General features: G+C 40.7%; 2 protein-coding genes and 1 long non-coding RNA gene across 3 annotated transcripts in view; 2 read left to right on the top strand and 1 right to left on the bottom strand.

Moving 5' to 3' along the window:
• Positions 1-584: 584 nt before the first annotated feature.
• hdx (highly divergent homeobox) lies at positions 585-10538 on the bottom strand. The gene is given in 12 exon segments (XM_063876090.1): positions 585-2465; positions 2581-2703; positions 3615-3719; positions 4034-4113; positions 4227-4425; positions 5609-5755; positions 6346-6402; positions 6480-6887; positions 6889-7683; positions 7922-8068; positions 8582-8778; positions 10394-10538. Coding segments are annotated over 11 exon segments (2391 nt in total). The 5' UTR covers positions 8648-8778; positions 10394-10538; the 3' UTR covers positions 585-2201.
• Positions 9567-11535, top strand: LOC134859551 (uncharacterized). Its single transcript, XR_010165118.1, has 2 exons — positions 9567-10134; positions 10520-11535. It is a non-coding gene; the product is annotated as an uncharacterized LOC134859551 (long non-coding RNA).
• A 1379-nt stretch (positions 11536-12914) lies between these two features.
• si:ch211-26b3.4 (connector enhancer of kinase suppressor of ras 2) overlaps positions 12915-17973 on the top strand; it is a 64772-nt gene continuing 59713 nt past the window's right edge. Inside the window, exon 1 of the mRNA XM_063876525.1 lies at positions 12915-13147. Coding sequence (XP_063732595.1) covers positions 13084-13147 — 64 coding nt within the window. The 5' untranslated portion in view covers positions 12915-13083. The remainder of the gene's footprint in view (positions 13148-17973) is intronic.

The following is a 17973-nucleotide window of genomic DNA, read 5'->3' as shown; positions in this document are numbered from 1 at the left end:
AATCTTTGTGTGATGGGGTAACGTAATAAACAACACAAGACTACATTTGTTTAAAGTCACAACTTAGAATTTAAAACCCAATTGGCAATTTCTACCTATTGCTTAAAATAGCACAGACAGTTAATCCAAGGGAAAGTCATATCATTTGAATTCTATGATTGGGTTCTGGAAGAATTGGACAGCGTTGCCGTTGTTTGAGAAGTTAAATGGCAAAATTCTTGTCTGCAACATTAAGCAGCAAAATAATCAGCCACTACTGTTTGGGAAAGTTATTATTGTGCTTTTCTACATCTTAACATAAGTAAAGAGACACTTCTCTCACTGAAACACGCATACACACATATACAGTGGGGCAAAAAAGTATTTAGTCAGCCACCAATTGTGCAAGTTCTCCCATTTAAAAAGATGAGAGAGGCCTGTAATGTTTATCATAGGTATACCTCAACTATGAGAGACAGAATGAGAAAAGAAAATCCAGGAAATCACATTGTAGGATTTTTAATGAATTAATTGGTAAATTCCTCAGTAAAATAAGTATTTGGTCACCTACAAACAAGCAAGATTTCTGGCTCTCACAGACCTGTAACTTCTTCTTTAAGAGGCTCCTCTGTCCTCCACTCGTTACCTGTATTAATGGCACCTTTTTGAACTCGTTATCAGTATAAAAGACACCTGTCCACAACCTCAAACAGTCATACTCCAAACTCCACTATGGCCAAGACCAAAGAGCTGTCAAAGGAGACCAGAGACAAAATTGTAGACCTGCACCAGGCTGGGAAAACTGAATCTGCAATAGGTAAGCAGCTTGGTGTGACGAAATCACCTGTGGGAGCAATTATTAGAAAATGGAAGACATACAAGACCACTGCTAATCTCCCTCCATCTGGGGCTCCACGCAAGATCTCACCCCGTGGGGTCAAAATGATCACAAGAACGGTGAGCAAAAATCCCAGAACCACACGGGGGGACCTAGTGAATGACCTGCAGAGAGCTGGGACCAAAGTAACAGAGGCTACCATCAGTAACACACTACGCCGCCAGGGACTTAAATCCTGCAGTTCCAGACGTGTCCCCCTGCTTAAGCCAGTACATGTCCAGGCCCGTCTGAAGTTTGCTAGAGGGCATTTGGATGATCCAGAAGAGGATTGGGAGAATGTCATATGGTCAGATGAAACCAAAATAGAACTTTTTGGTAAAACCTCAACTGGTCGTGTTTGGAGGAGAAAGAATGCAGAGTTGCATCCAAAGAACACCATACCTACTGTGAAGCATGGGGGTGGAAACATCATGCTTTGGGGCTGTTTTTCTGCAAAGGGACCAGGACGACTGATCCGTGTAAAGGAAAGAATGAATGGGGCCATGTATCGTGAGATTTTGAGTGAAAACCTCCTTCCATCAGCAAGGGCACTGAAGATGAAGCGTGGCTGGGTCTTTCAGCATGACAATGATCCCAAACACACCGCCAGGTCAACGAAGGAGTGGCTTCGTAAGAAGCATTTCAAGGTCCTGGAGCGGCCTAGCCAGTCTCCAGATCTCAACCCCATAGAAAATCTTTGGAGGGAGTTGAAAGTCTGTGTTGCCCAGCGACAGCCCCAAAACATCACTGCTTTAGAGGAGATCTGCATGGAGGAATGGGCCAAAATACCAGCAACAGTGTGTGAAAACCTTGTGAAGACTTACAGAAAACGTTTGACCTCTGTCATTGCCAACAAAGGGTATATAACAAAGTATTGAGATGAACTTTAGTTATTGACCAAATACTTATTTTCCACAATAATTTGAAAATAAATTCTTTAAAAATCCTACAATGTGATTTTCTGGATTTTTTTTCTCATTCTGTCTCTCATGGTTGAGGTATACCTATGATGAAAATTACAGGCCTCTCTCATCTTTTTAAATGGGAGAACTTGCACAATTGGTGGCTGACTAAATACTTTTTTGCCCCACTGTAATTTAGAGGTTTTTTATTGTTCTCCCTTGACTAGGCCAGAGCAAGGTGAATGATATGCGTTAAAAAAGGCATTTGTCAGCCCAACAGTCGTAGTGAAGTGTCGATCCACAGGCACTGTGTGCGGAGCATGAGTTTACCAGAGTGTTTGTGTGGATGTGAGACTATGTGGGCCATAAAGTCTGAAACCAGCTTATACGTGGAGTGTGGAAACCTCTGAATGAGTCTAAATGAGCTGATGGTCAGGACATAGTCACTTTTGTTCTGTGACTGCCTCCTGCAGTGGCTCCTCTGATGCAGAGGGCTCAGTAACTTTAGCCATTGTATTGTCTTTGTTTATGGTGACTGATTGGACTTCTTCTTTCGCCATGTCCGGATGAGGCTCCACTCTGCCCTCGCCGGTCATTAGGGAGCTGCTGTGGTTTGAGGATGCGTCCGCTGAGTCAGCAGCAACTCCTGTATCAACCATCATGTCCCAGTCCTGCTCTGAAGGCTGAGGTAGACTGGCCATGAGTTCCTAAACACACAAACCAGAACAGAATTTAAATTAATCCTGTCTACAGTATAAACTGTGTGTTTTACTTGAATTTCAAATTGATATCGTCCATGTGTAAACATGAATGTGAACGTACCTGCTGTCTTTCCAGGTCATTGTTCCTCACAGCGTTGAGTAGGCTCTTTGTGAAGCTTACAAGCTCGTCATATTTTTGTTTTTGGTTCTCTAGCTCATTCTCTAAGAACTGCACTTCCTCATGCTAAACAGGGGAAACAAAGCAAATGCAAGAAGTGTTAATTCACTGCTTCAAGTGTTAAGGTGCGAGCAACACATGCACAAAATGTTCCGTTTATTGCCCTTAATCCAAAAAAGACAATATTCCTAGTTGTCTGTTTACATGTCAAATAAAAAGGAATATCACACTAATATTCCATATTAAATGCGGCTGTGCAAACACTGATTCAAGTTAAAAATGCCCCCATGACATAGTTGTTTTGTGGATATCCAAATATATTTTTAGTGTTAAAAATTAGGTGCTCTTCCAATCAGATGTGGGCTTTCTTCTTTGGCATGCATCTCTACCCAAAACTTGCACACAGGTTAGTTGGTTTTTGTATAATGCAAAGAGCTCACTTTTTGGAACATTCTGAATGCACTGTATACGTGCTAAAATATAACTCCTAAAACCCAAAAGTTATCTCCATGACTTAATCTAGAACTTCCAAATTCTAAATATCCAAATGGAGTATCCTGTGTAAATGATCTGTATCTATTTTGGTTTAAAAGTGTGCTTGTATCAAGGGGAACATTGTTTCAATAGAATGCTGTCTGTCAGGCCTCCCATTGGAGAAGATATCTTATACTGCATATTAAGAGCTAGACAGCATGTATTTGAGATTGCATGGAGGCCCTTCATGTAAAGGATCTAAATTTATCTGATGTTCAAGAGGATGAAGAGGATGCATTGTCGGTGCAGTTCCTGAGATTGTGTATCTTTTCTTTTCTGCATAATGTTTTCAAAGGATTACCTTGTATTAAACAGATGAATGTAATGTATGCATGGTTTCATCCAACAATAGACAGTAGTAGTAGCATGAAGAATTCCCCTTTAAGAAAGGTTTGGCACCACTGGTTTATGTTTGGTTCATTTGTCATATTCTGTGTCTTTACCTTGAATTCCAGCAGGCCGTGCATTTGCTCTAGGTCTGAAGCCACTAAATCACCAACATCATCATCGTCGTCATAGTCATCTTCCTCGTCAATTACTTCGATTTTCTGTTAGAAAAACAAACAAAGATTAAATCAAATAATCATGACATATTGTAATTTACTTAATTATGCCACTCTAGACACAATTCGATTAGTTAAATCAAAGTAACAAACCAGAATTGTATTTTAACAAAACATGTTCTTGTTTGCAACTGCTGCTGTGTTTGCAATCTGCAATAGTGCTGTATAAATACATAAAAATAAGCTCATACTAAGCATGAAACACATGACGTGATGCAAGGTTGGTGTAGCTTTCTTGTTTTAAACTAAAAAAGTATATTTTTAACTAGGCGGTACTGTAGCTTCAAATAAATAATTACCACATTATTGGCCAGTGGAGCAGCAGCAGACACATCTATACCGTCATCTCCTTCCCTGTGTTGAGAGTCGATGGTTCCATCTAGAAGCCAGGAGATTACATGAATGATGAGACAGTTTTTACAGACACGGGTGCATGTGTGCGTGTGTGTGTGTGTGTGTGTTTGTATGCATGTATTGCATCAGCACCCTGACCTTCAGACAGGCAGATTGATCCCTCGTCGTTTAAGTCATCTCCGAGTTCAGGCGTTCTGAGGCCCACCTCGTCTGGGCTGAGGGCCACGGGAGACCCGTTTCCCGGGGATGAGGTGGAGAATACAGCAGGCCCCCCTTTAGGTGGAGGGATCTCTATACCCATCAGACGGTACTTTCTCCGTCTGTTACTGATCCATGTCTGCCGATTGGAAAACATAAAAAAACAACATGGTAAGCTCGACGGACGTGGAGGAAAAATACAGCTTTTCAAAATAAAGTGTAAAATGTGATGAATGTAGTGTTTAAGGGAATACTTTACACGCACACATAAATGAACAATTCTGTATCAATGCATAACCATGTGTTACTTTAGAATCATCAAGAAAACTTAATTCTTCATGGAAGGAGAAACAGAAATCTGAGAAAAGTCTTAACAAATAAAAGCCATAGGGATGCGTTGAACAGCACAAGATTAATCAAAACATCTGTTTAAAAACTCATTTATCCAGCCTTAGCCTCACAATTTCCCCAAACACATTTTCACATGTTTTCACTAAAACATACTTTTTGAAACAATTAAAACACCCACCAAAAGTATTTATCAACAAAAGTGACGAGGTTGTTTGTATTTATATCTTGTGCGCTAGATGTCCATGTAATGTATTAAATAGTATGTTTCTAGATCAAGTGTTTGTGTTTGGAAAGTGGTGAGAATATGACTTGATAAATGAGACATGTAATATACTTCAACATTTCTGACGTTTTTAAACGTACTGTAATTCATGTAGAGTACCTGATTTACTAATGGTCATTTTGCAGGGGAAGTTATGTTTTAAGTCAGAAATTAAATGAGTATACATGTGTCACATTTAGCCTAACCCAAATTAGCAGTTGTTTAATTATTGTAACAAAGATTATCTTGTGTGCAAAATTGTTTTTCTGCATAGACAACGTTTTTTCTTCCTCACAATAAATATCCCCAGCAACTGAGATGGCCGCGGGTCATGTGTGTGTCAGGACTGAGAGACTATATTTAGTCCATCGGTATTCAGACTGTGGCGCTGATATATAACTGTGTGACTTTTACGCAACTTTAAGTAAGTAAGTCATAAAACTTCTATGACCTACAAAAGTTCCTTCCTGTTTTCTTTCAGCTCTCTAAAGTTCAGGCGAGTCAAATGGTTTTGTTTTCACTAAATGTCACAGACAAGTGGCCAGACATTGTGAATAAGGCTCACAGCTCGCCAAGTCCAAAAAACGTCTCTCTAGTTTCACAGATACTGCGAACATGTAATACTGCGAATATGTAACACATGTTTTTTAAGATGTGTATTTGTTAACACCGGGAATATAACAAATCTAATCCTGTGGAGTTGCTTTACCTTGACTATTTCAGTGTCTACATTGAGTTGGTTTGCTGCGGCGTTGATCTTTTCCCGGCACACTGAGCCTAGGCTGGTCATGCCTCGGTCCCAGTAGCGCTTTAGCTGGAGGAGATCCCCATTACTGAACTGGGTCCGATCCTGCAGCTGAAAACACAAACTCAACTTTAACTACAGAACATTCACACTAAACTTAACCAGACTTTACCGTATAACTTTACAGACAACATCAATGTAAGTGTGTTGTAACCATAGAATACACCTGTTGGTTTAAAGAGATAGTTTGGATGTTTGAAATCAGGTTGTATGAGGTATAATGCAGTCAGTTTATTAACTAAAGTTGATGGTGATAGGCACACTCCCAGTTTGGAGAAACAGACAGGAGTCCCAACAATGTACTACGTTATAAGGGCAGGTGAAAAAAAATGTTTTCAGGCCACCTTAAAAATGGCAAAAATAAAAAAATGTGTGACTTCAGCTAAATTGAACTTTTTGAAACCCCAAAGTCCGATAGCAAGGTAATACGGTGACAATATGGGAAATGTAGCGAACACTTTGGTGGCTGCAATTGTATTTGCCAACCCTTTCTCCAAACTGTGGGTAAAGAGAGCTGTCTACTGCAGGTAATACACTGATTGTGGATAAGTCTTTCATACAATACTACTGCAAAACATAAAAACTATCCCTTTAAAATGTTTTTCCTATATTATGTATTCAGTTTTTCAAAAAGTACTCACTGTTCTTTTTCTGGAGTTGCTGATAACCCAGGGGGCAGCAGACACACTGACTGAATCCTGCACACAGAGACAGTCACAGTCAGCGTAAGTCTCTCAAGGAGTTTTGAAGGAAAGCTCACTAGAACCTGTCCTACCTGTGTGCTGGATTCCCCTGGAGGTGAGGTCTGTGCTGTGACGGAGTAGCTGCCGTGAAGCGTGGTGCTGCTGAGGAGCGCTGTGGGTCTGGAGCTCGTCATCGGGGGGGTGTTTCTTCCTCTCCCAACAGACACGTCAGCCCCGCTCGGGCTTGTTGGCGTCCGCTCCCTGTGGATGTGCGTCTGAGCGGCCATGTTTGCCAATTCCTCTTCCCTTTGCCACTCGTCTTCTTCATCTCCAGTCTCCATGGCGATCGAGAAGTTGTGACTGGCGTCCAGAGGGTGGGGCGCCGACCTATGACTCTCCGGACTTTTCCGGGTAGACGCATGACTTGGCCTGAGCCTGTCCCCCTCGCCTATTTCTGACAAGGTGAAGACCTGCTGGATACGAGGAGGTCTGGATACGAGCAGTTTGCTCGGAAGAGGGGCCAGAGTTTTGCACTTGGGGGGAGACCCGAGTCTTCTGAGGCGCAGGTGGTTGAGGTTGAGGGTTGGAGTGAGGTCTGTGCTGAGGCTTGGACTGTGAGGAAGAGGACCAGGGGCGGGTTTGCGCTGCACTATACTGCATGGTCCAGCTGTGAGGTACCACCCCTGCCCCCCCTGCTCTTAGCCCCGCCTCCACAAGGGATACAGCTCCCTTCCTGACTGCAGTGTAGACTAAAGGCCCTGAGGCAGACGTGAGGGGTGGGAGGTTTTGAGTGAGTGACACTGGCTTGGAGTGGTAGGGCGAGGAGGTGGTGCTGTTCCTGCTCTGAAGGGTCCGGCTGATCAGAGAGGTCGAGGATGTGTTTGCTGGAAGTTCGGAGGCTGACTGGGATAGCGGGGCAGGGGGTCTTGGTCTGGGACGGGGGGCTGAGCTGAGAGAGTAAATCCCGGTCAGTATGACGTCATTGTTGTTGTTGTTGTTGTTGCTTCCGCTGCTGTGGGGAGAGGAAGAGGAAGGGGAGGATGATGTTGAGGAGAAAGAAGGGAAGGATGAGGATGGAGGCAGTAGGTGAACGCGGTTCTGGAGGTTTTGCGCCGCAGTGAGTTCAGCGGGAAGCAGCGCCCCTGCAGCCAGGCCGTGATTCGGCAGTGGACCTCCAGCTAATGAGTGATTGGAGAGTAATCCCCCTGCAAGTCCATGACTGGATAAGGAATGAGACATGCCTCCGTTTTGTTCCACCTTGGAGGCCAGCTTACGTCTTTTGTTGCCAACCCATGTCTGGGGGGAGAAGACAGAGCAATCAGCTCAGTAACATCACTTTAAAAAACATTCTGCAATACACTTCAGGAACTAATTCAGCACAGCGATGATAATAATTCATGATTGCCTTAGATGAGAAACTGACGGAGAATAGACTCACTGTCTCAATGACTTCCCCTAACAATGGCGCAACACACATCATAGCAAAGTGTTCTCTTATGCTCATTCACAGAACGCATGTTTTTTATTGGCCTACCCGGACCACGCTGAAGTCCAGTTTGGCCTCCTGAGCACACTGCAGTATTAGCTGGAAGCAAGCCTTGCTCTGATTGGTCATCCCGTTATCATAGTAACGTTCCAGGATCCTCTGCTGCTCATTTGTAAAAACTGAGCGCAGGTTCATCTGAGAGACAATCACAAAGATTAAAAAAACTATGTGTTACATAACAATTCACGTGAGCTCACTTACTAATAATAATAATAATAATAATAATAATAATAATAATAATAATAATAAATGTATTTTATAAGCGCTTTTACAGGTGCTCAAAGTCGCTTTACAGAGGTACATAAAAAGACAACAAATAATGAAGTCACATTAAAATCAAGCAATGTAACAACAATCACATATTAAAGCCACTTACAGATTGTCGTTTAACCTCATGACACTTGCAACTTCCTTTACCTGGTGTATGGACTGCAATATAAGAGTTTTTGTAGCCAAATATCTAAAGATCATAACATTATCATTGATTGAGTACTTTTTAAATAAATATATTCCCTGAAACTGTCAAAGTCTTTAGATTACAACTGCAGCAGCAGCCTGTTTTTTGTCTTCAATGTCAGATTTCAGGACACGCCACTATTTTAAATAACACTAGCTCTTTTTGGAATACAACTCTTGATATATACTCACATTCTGCAGGCCACGTCTCTGTGACCAAGCATCCATTCTGCTACTGGTGTGGAACGGGGCAGCCATGCAGATCACAGCAAAACCTCCATGTTTCTAGATAAGCACAACTTTTGTACTCATCGTGCCTCAGTGTACCTGGTGTGCCTCAGTGTACCTGGTGTGCCTCAGTGTACCTGGCACACGGCTGGGTAATGTGGCTGGGAGAGAGAAAAATGGTCAATGCCAAGAGTGTAAGATTGTAAAAAAGAGTGTCAATAAAAAGACAAATAAATAACTCTATCCATGTCATTATGAGCATGCTTCTGTACTTCTAGTAATAGACCATTAGGAATCTTTTCTGGACCAAGATCGAAAAAAGTTTCATCAAACTGTAGACAATCAGTCACAACTGTGTCATATTATACATTACAGCATTTTGAAAAAGAAGCATGAAGCATTATGAAGCTGTAAAACATACCACAGGCTGTCAGTCAAAGTATAATAAACTGAGACAAGCCACTGTTCAGTATCAACAACACTATCAATCATGTGTTGTTGTGCCTAGCATTGTTCTACGCATCAAATGAAAACCACTGAAAAGTGTTCCCTTGCAATAACCATAGAGACACGACTATGTATTAAATGCTTGGTTTAAAAGGTAAAAGGCAGAATGAGTTATATACTGTGGCAAAAACAACACAATAATTGATTATGAGCTTCAAGCTTGAACCATTTAACAAATATTAGATAGATAGATAGATAGATAGATAGATAGATAGATAGATAGATAGATAGATAGATAGATAGATAGATCACTTTATTCATCCCAAATAGGGAAATGATTTGTCACAGCAGTAGTGTTGTCAAGCATTACAGACAAGTTAATAATTAACATTAACAGCAAATGTACGCATTCAAAGTACAGAAACATATAAACATTGGGTAATATAACATTACAATTGTGCAAAGTAGCTGTTGTGCAAAATGTAGAAAAGGACACCCTTAATAAGCGACGGAGCAGTGAGTATTATTTAGTTTTGACTTGCTTAATAGTAATAAATGTGTGTATAAACAATAAAAGAAAGGTGGCAGCCTAAGTTAGCTTGAGCTAGCGTGTATCTTCAAATGAAAAACAAGCATCTATGCTGATAAACGGGGTCCGTTGTTATGAATACGAGTAACAAATGTGTGTTATGTTCATACACTGAGTAAACGAGGGAGGAAAAAGAGGAACCCGCTCGGTTACAACAAAAACTCTTGGACACTCAGAAAGCTGGAAACTCAGTGACTACGTTTGAAAAACAGAAGTAGGAGGCTTTGATAAAGCCAGAAAGGTCACATACGGGATTGTTGTGCGACCAATAGGCATCCAGCAGCAGGTTTATTTTGGCAGGCTGACTGCGCATGGCTACAGTCAATATGGAGACATTACGGAGAGAATTAGCGAACAAATTGTGTTCACGTCAGATAAATATGCCAGCCAGGCAGCAGCATGGAGACTCAGAAACACTATTCCCACACAGGACGCACATGCTGTAACTTGCCGACTGCCAGCCAGACAGTAAACAAACCGGGTAAGCGCCGGATTCATCTCCACAATGGCCGTACAAACAGTTTAGCTTGCAGGCCCGGGCAGCCATATCTGAGCCAGCTATTTTCGCTAGCATTAGCATAGCTTTCCCCATGGATAGCTGTAGCTAAACTTTTCCTTCAAATCTCTGATTTCCCAACCCTGGCATGAGCATTCCCAGGAACCCTGCACTAGACCAGGCACGAACAATAATGACTCGGGTTTTTTCCCGAACGAAAAAGTAAAATCACTTTCCTACTTACCATTTCTGATGTCAAAATCAGACGGACGTTCAAATTCAGCAGATTTCTTCACCAGTCCCGTTTGCTAGACAATGAAATCAGAACGTCCGATCATCAATTCTAATCATGATTGTGACGTGTTTGCAGACAGGGGCCAATGGGAACTCGAGATCATCGCTGTGACATTTGGAAAGGACTGAAAACTGAGCGAGGTCCCGCCCACCATTGACTTTGTACAGAGGCTGCTGGAGGAGGTCACAGACATGGAAGCAGCCCAAACTTTGGATGGGAAATGGTCTGTGTCCTCATCACCTGGACATGTCACAGTATACTTTTGAAAGTTTGTGTATAGTTTAACAACTGAAAATGTGCAGGGATGTACAGTAGGTGCGGAAAATGTAGCCAGTGTTTAAAACGACAATGCAGCACAATCACTGTCTCCTCCCCATGTCAGCAAATGCTATGTTTAGATTGCCATCATTAACTTTTCATCAATATTTAGACTTCGTATTGACAGCAAAAGGTTGCATATGATTGATGTTTTCCAAAATGTTAATGACAAATGTTTAAATCAGCATTTTTGATATGATAAAATCAGATTACGTTTACATTCAGATATGTATACTAACATTGTACATCTTGTAAATAGTCATGCAATTGAAACACATTTCATTTAAATATGAATACTTTTTATCTAAGTAATCATCAGTATTACAGTAGTTTTAAATACCTAAAACAACACTACCTAAAGATCTATTAATCCTGAAATGAGTTGTACCTTCTGCAATAAGACAGACTTATGTACTTTCTAATACAGCATAATATAATGTTTCCATTTTTGCTGCAGTTTGTTAACACTATATCAGGAAGAGAGACAGGTAGGAAGACAGAGTATGTATAACAAATGGGGCAGTAAATCAGTCCTCTGGTAGAAACAGACATTTAGTCCCTTAGGAAGTACCTTGCCAACAACATAAACACAAACTGCTAACAACCATACATTGTTATTCAAAGGACGTGCAAGACATTATTGTTGCTTTGGAGGACACCCTATATATCCATTTAAAGGTTGGTGCTAGAGCTACAAGTACTTCTGAACTTTAAAACGTATTGTTTTTGTTTGTCAGTTCTGTTTTTAACAAATAAAGTAAGTTGATCTATCATCACTGTGTTTTGTGATCTGTTCCTCTATATGTAGGCTTTGTATGCATGCCTTTTGGATCACATATTATGTATTAAGTTTTATTCCAAGATTGACTTAATTGAATCCACAGGCAAGTAAACGGACACCACTTGTTCATATCTTCATGACATGAATCAATCCACACAAAATAAATTACAAACATTCTTTTTTTTCTGTCTTTTTTTGCTTAAAAAAATGACTGAAATTTCCTGCCTTCATATGTTATTTGAAACCAAATATTGTAGTATTCTGACATTAGATTTAAAAAAACATTACATTTGACTGTGAAGTTGTCATGGGCATTTTCTTATTTCTATGTTTTTGTTTGGTAAACTAAACAAAGATTGAATAACTGAAAACATTTGAATAGTTTCGTTGGTAGATGTATACAATGTAATTTGTAAATAAAGTTGTAAGTAAAAACATTATGAAAATGTATTTTCTTAGGTTTTTTCTGTTGTTTTGAGGTATCTATATATCTATCATAGTGTCACTTACAAACTACCTGCTTCTTTGTGTGTGTGTGTGTGTGTGTGTGTGTGTGTGTGTGTGTGTGTGTGTGTGTGTGTGTGTGTGTGTGTGTGTGTGTGTGTGTGTGTGTGTGTGTGTGTGTGTGTGTGTGTGTGTGTGTGTGGAGGGAATTCTGCTCTAATCCATGACGTCACCTGTGTCCCAGGTGCGCAGCAGGGGGCGCTGTTCCTCACAGCTGAGCTCTGATCAGCAGCAGCGCCTGACAACTGATGCTGATCTCCTCATCCACAGATGGTGAACTTAAAAAAAACAGCTGATAAGCATTACCTTACCTTCCACTGTGGTGTGGCACGCGCTGCCAAAAGGCACACGTACCACGTAGACAACCACAAACTATGACTATTGGTAAAGACTAATGAATTAAAGGCTGTGAAAATACAAATAATGAAACACGTGATTACAATTCCAGGTACTTAAGACACCTTAAAGACACTGCAGGTTATAAATGATTGTAATTAAGGTAAATTGAACACCCTCTCTGTATGTATGTGCATGTGTAAGGCAGTGGGGGGGCAGAAAGACAGAAATCCCTATATGGTGTGCGTTGCACCATTCCCTGGTCTGTGTTATGAGTGGTGGCCCTTGTGATGCTGCAGCGAGGCGGGAGGGAGGAAAAAAAAAAAAGAGAGGAGAGGGGAGGGGTCGCTCAATCCCTTCTCTCCCACCGAATCCACTTCTCACAGCGCGGGAAGGCACGAGCAAGTGAGCGAGAGACACACAGAGCGAGAGAGTTAGAGAGAAGGAAGGAAGGAAGGAAGGAGGGAGGGAGCAGAAAGGAGTGTGCGTGTCTCCTCCGTGTGTGCGCGTGGATTGCACCACCGCATCCCGTTCACCGTTTCTGCAGGCGGCCATGCTCTGATGGAGAGACTAAAACTGACAAAGCTCTCTTTTTCCTCAGATTCACCCACCACCGTGTCATTCCAGATGTGACTGACAAGTCGTTTTATGTCGCCCGCATTGAGTCCTGTGCCGTTCACCTCGGAGAGACTGTGACACCATGGCTTTGGTTATGGAACCTATAAGTAAATGGACACCAAAGCAAGTGCTGGACTGGATGAAAGGTAAAAAATTGTATCTCTTTAATGCATCAGAATGAGGATGATGATGATGGTGATGGTGGTGGTGGTGAGCAGCGGAGGGCCACAGTGTGTGTGTGCATGTGTGTCCTCCTCATCCAGACCTGCAGGCTGACGTGAGTTTTTTTTAAGTCACTAAGGTATGAATGCGTTTGCAGGGAAATGGTTGTCCCCAAGAAGCAGGGAGTGGAGGCTCAGCATTCTGTCATTTCGCGCACCCCCCCCCCCCCCCCCCCAAGCAAAGCCTATAGGCTGCTACTGCTGCCTCCACCAGCACCAGCAGCAGCTTCCATCAATGAATGTTGAAGACATGTCATTCAGTCACTGCCACATGCTCCATAAGCCCATGTATGTGTATGTGTGGCTATGTGCACTCGCGTGTTTGATTAATGTAGTTAGCTGCATGCAACCCCCCCCCCCCCCCCCCCCCCCCACACACACACACACACACACACACACACATTTCCATTCTTCCACCTCCCCATCACCTATACAGTCAGTTTCAGCACCGTGGACAGCGCAATGCCGCCTGCCATATAAGGCAAACGCACCATCACTCGCTTTTTTTTGTGCTTTTTTTTTTTGTGTTGCTCGTTTTTCTGGCACTAGATGCGTCCCTTCAAACAGACAGTATGAATGAGTAATCACTAATCATGCCTGTGTGTGTGTTTGAGTGTGTGAGTGCTCACACTCTGGTCAGACACAGAGCTGTGAGAGAAACTGTGGTAGGCCTATTGACAGACAATGGAGGAAGGGGGTCCGCAATCCCTCTTCCTTAAGAGAATGACTTAATCATGTGTGTGTGACTCAAGTGTACATAGCATTGTCCAAATAGACACTTGTGATTGTGTGTCTGCATTCATTACATGGGCACCACTCATCTATAAATATCATAAAACTCCATATCCCTACATGTGTTTCAGGATTACTACAGTTCATTTTGGTGATGGTGTAAACTCTGATGTCTGAGATTAGAAGTCAAGGTGGTTGTCAGGCCCCTCGGGGGAAACACAGTGTGTTTGTGATGCGTTACAGTGATTGATTACGATGACGGTCCTGGTTTTATAATGGTTCTCCTCATCCACGATGAGCAGCAGCCAGCGGAGTTACGGCTTCATCCTCTGATTCGTTGAGTGTACACTTTTAGAAAGCTTTGCCCCAGCACCTTTCATTAAGAGACATTTGATTGGATGTTGGATTCAACATGGGTAACACATTTGAATTGTGTGGTTTTTGTTCAGTTTTCGTGGTGCAATACTCCCTTATTGACAAAATAGTGCTTGAACGTTATAGGATAGTGATAATTGTAATGCCATATGTGGAGGTTATTTCAATGTCCCATGTTTAAAACACACTGCCGTTGGCCAGTCCCCTCTTAGTCCATTAGTCGAGCAATTGGTGGTTTTGAAATGATTTGGTTAGGATTTCTTTGGTCATTTTAAAAATGCTTTTTCACGCTGAATTACTTATTATTAAGATCATTATGAGTGTGTAGAATTGGCCGATCAAATCAACCAACGATAAGTCATAAAAATCTCATCATTGTAAGTCAATTGAGAATTTATTTAGTCGAGGACAGCCCTACTGCCAGTTTAAGCCAAAAGTTATTAGTCAGTCTGTCCCCAAAAACCATGTGCTAAAAACAGATCCTGCATGTGGCAGTGATATTACATTCCACCCATGGCAAACCAATGACTCCCCCTCCTCTCACAGGCTCCGGGAATGCAACTTTGAGAAATGATAAAAGTTGTATGTGACAACAGACACGAACAGACAGACAAGACAGACCCAATTTCATATTTCACGTGTCAAGTATCTTAATCTGAAATTGCCATAACTAGGGAATCACCACACGAGCAATATAATCTAAAGCTTTGAATCACTGTGGAAAGAATGCATAGAGATGTTAGTGAGTGATTTAAACCTACCAGTTCAATCTGAGTAAAAAGATTGTTCATTATTTGCGACACATGCCGCTATTCTCTGCAGGTTTCAGTTAATCTAATCCACTAAAACAACAGTTTTTGTTCGTCATCAGTAACGTGAAGACATAGACAAATGTACACAATTGCACCAAAAGTCTTAAGGGACAATTGTTTCATCTCCTTACTGCGTCTGTTCTTTGAAAAGGAGTCTCCTGGCCTTTTCCACAGAGGTCAAGGATTCATTTTAATAGTTTGCCAACATCTCCCATTGTTCTCCCTGCTCCAGTGAAGCCCCCTCCTTCTTTTTGACAAAGACCATCAGTATGCCCAGATCTTATTTTCTTATGACTAAAAGAAAAAGGCGGAAGGCTATAGTATTAATCTCTACGCTTACAGTGACTTTACTGTGGCCCCTTTATGTGGAGGCTCTTCATCTCTCTCTTGCTGATCTGAGCAGTCTTGTGCCTTTATTTTCCTTAAGAAGTTATTTTGCTAGCTGAAGTTGAAAGAGAAAAAATACACATATGTAAGACAAATAGGTGCTGATAGCTAACATTTGTCCTCACCTACATCTTGTAGACCAAGTGTTATTTATATTATTTCTCTGTGGAGGGTGGGGGCAGAGGTTGGCCACCATAGTCCTTATTTTCTCATCTTTCATGATACTGTGCCTTCTTGTCTGTGCACAAAGGCTTATTTTAGCAATGTAGCAACACCTGCAGCTACATTGTGTACTAATCTATTATTCTTGTTATTTTTATGGTTTAACACTGGTACAAACATGTCCCCAGCCTGACCCAAACCAAGATTAAGCCACAGAGGTGCCTATGAATTGTGTACAGTACAGTGGTGGATAGTAACACATTACATTTACTCAACTATTGTACTTAAGTACATTTTTGAGGAATCTGGACTTTACCTGAGTATTTTCGGTTTATGCTACTCTACCTCACTACATTTTAGAAGCCAAGATTATACTTCTTACTCCACTACATTTTCTTTGTTGCATCTTATTCTTTAGATTATTAGTTAATACTAAATATAAATCAATTATTAAATAGACTTAGACATGTAATGATAGGTAAAAAATATCCAGCAGCAGTATATCAAACAATTCAAATTAGCCTCACCTTTATCAGATGTCATAAACACACTAACACATTATCTAGTAAATAAGTATATATGATTCTGAAATGGGCCATGACATAAAGAGTACTTTCACGTTTGGAACTTTAAGTATATTTTGATACTTTTACTACTTGTTAGTAACATTTTGAATGCAGAAGGTTTACTTGTAACTGAGTATTTTTACAATTTGGCTACTTTTACTTTAGTGGAAAATCCGAGTACTTCCTCATCCACTAGTCTAGGAGCACCCAAAAGCCTTAAAATACCGACGACATAACATACAAAGTTAAACAATATTATAACGATGATATTTGTCTTACTTGAGGGCCTTAAATGTAACTAATAAAACATGTCCTTTGTAAGCAGGGTGCACAATTACCTTTTTTATTCAAGGAATTAATGGCTAGTGCATTTTCAATTTTGACCAGCCATTCAAAACACTACCATTGTTTTTTGGCTGGTGTTGATGCAAATCTACTAGCTACATATTACTAACATTAGCCTGAAAAGAATGCACATTTTTGCTCTGTAAGACATTTGCGAAAACACAATCATTTTATTATGCATATGATTATTTGTTTATCTATAAAAGTGAATCCACTGTCCAACTCAGATTCTGTATTATACCTTGATGAAAATTCTGAAAAATGTCGGCATGTCGTTTGTCAGTTAGGTGTTGTTACATAACTGAATAAAAAAGATCAATTCAATTCAGCAGTATTAAATTCAACTTTCAATAACATGTGCATTACTCTCTGGCATTAATATATTCATACTGAACATACCTTATAAATTATATTTTTACGCATTTTAAACAATCAATTACTCCCCATTTTCAGCATTTATGTTATCAACACATTATTTTTGTTATGTCTTGTAGTATAATACCCATATTTGCACTATAACTTCTCTACGTTAAATATATTCGACTGCCATGTTACACAAAATACTCCCGGAGTCAATTAAGTTTCTATTTTCTGATTTAAATTCTAAATGATAAGTAAAAGTCCTGCAAATTCCAAAATATACTTTTTAGCAGAGTGTTTTTATTTAAATAGGTTAAATATTTGTGATGCATTAATAGCTTCAGCCAGCAGTTGCTGTGCTAATTTTAGCTACTTCGTATACCGCTGGGAAGTTTAAATGTATAAAAGATGATGTTGTTTTGTACTTACTTGAACTAAAGCTGCGAGACAAATGTTCTGGAATCAAAAATTGTTTCTGAAATGAAGTGGAGTAGAGGTCAGGTAATAAAGATAAATAATGTTTTAGTACAAATACTCAAATTTACTTTCCACCAGTGTTTTTTTGTTGGTTTCTTCATACCTTCTTTCCCTTTAAAATAGCGACATTAACATTTGGCTTAGCAATGTTCATCAGAGATAGTTTACATTTTAAAGACAGTCTTCAAATGGACACATTAGGCCTGTTTTAGGAATCATTCTTTCCCCACTGCCTATAGAAAAATGCAAATTGAAAAAGCTTCATCCGGGAGCTCTGTTTCCTCATCAGTTCACTCCTGTCATATGAACTAATTCAGGACAGAGAGCTATTGAGAGGATCCTATAGAGAAAAACTGACATAGCCATCCCCCATGCTAAGTTATATCCTGTACCTCTCTCTGCTCCAGCAGCAGAACTCTGGTGAGGCTCACAGAAAGATGACTCATCAGCGTTTGTTTTGATTTAAACACCCACACCAGAGGAGTTTCCTCTATGTGTGTGTGCGAGAGAGGAGGTGGGGATGTATCTCACCCGG

Source organism: Eleginops maclovinus, chromosome 23, assembly GCF_036324505.1.
Source record: "Eleginops maclovinus isolate JMC-PN-2008 ecotype Puerto Natales chromosome 23, JC_Emac_rtc_rv5, whole genome shotgun sequence".
In the NCBI taxonomy this organism is placed as follows: domain Eukaryota; kingdom Metazoa; phylum Chordata; class Actinopteri; order Perciformes; family Eleginopidae; genus Eleginops; species Eleginops maclovinus.
The sequence above is the reverse complement of the archived record's forward strand: the minus strand, read 5'-3'. Positions and strand labels throughout refer to the sequence as shown.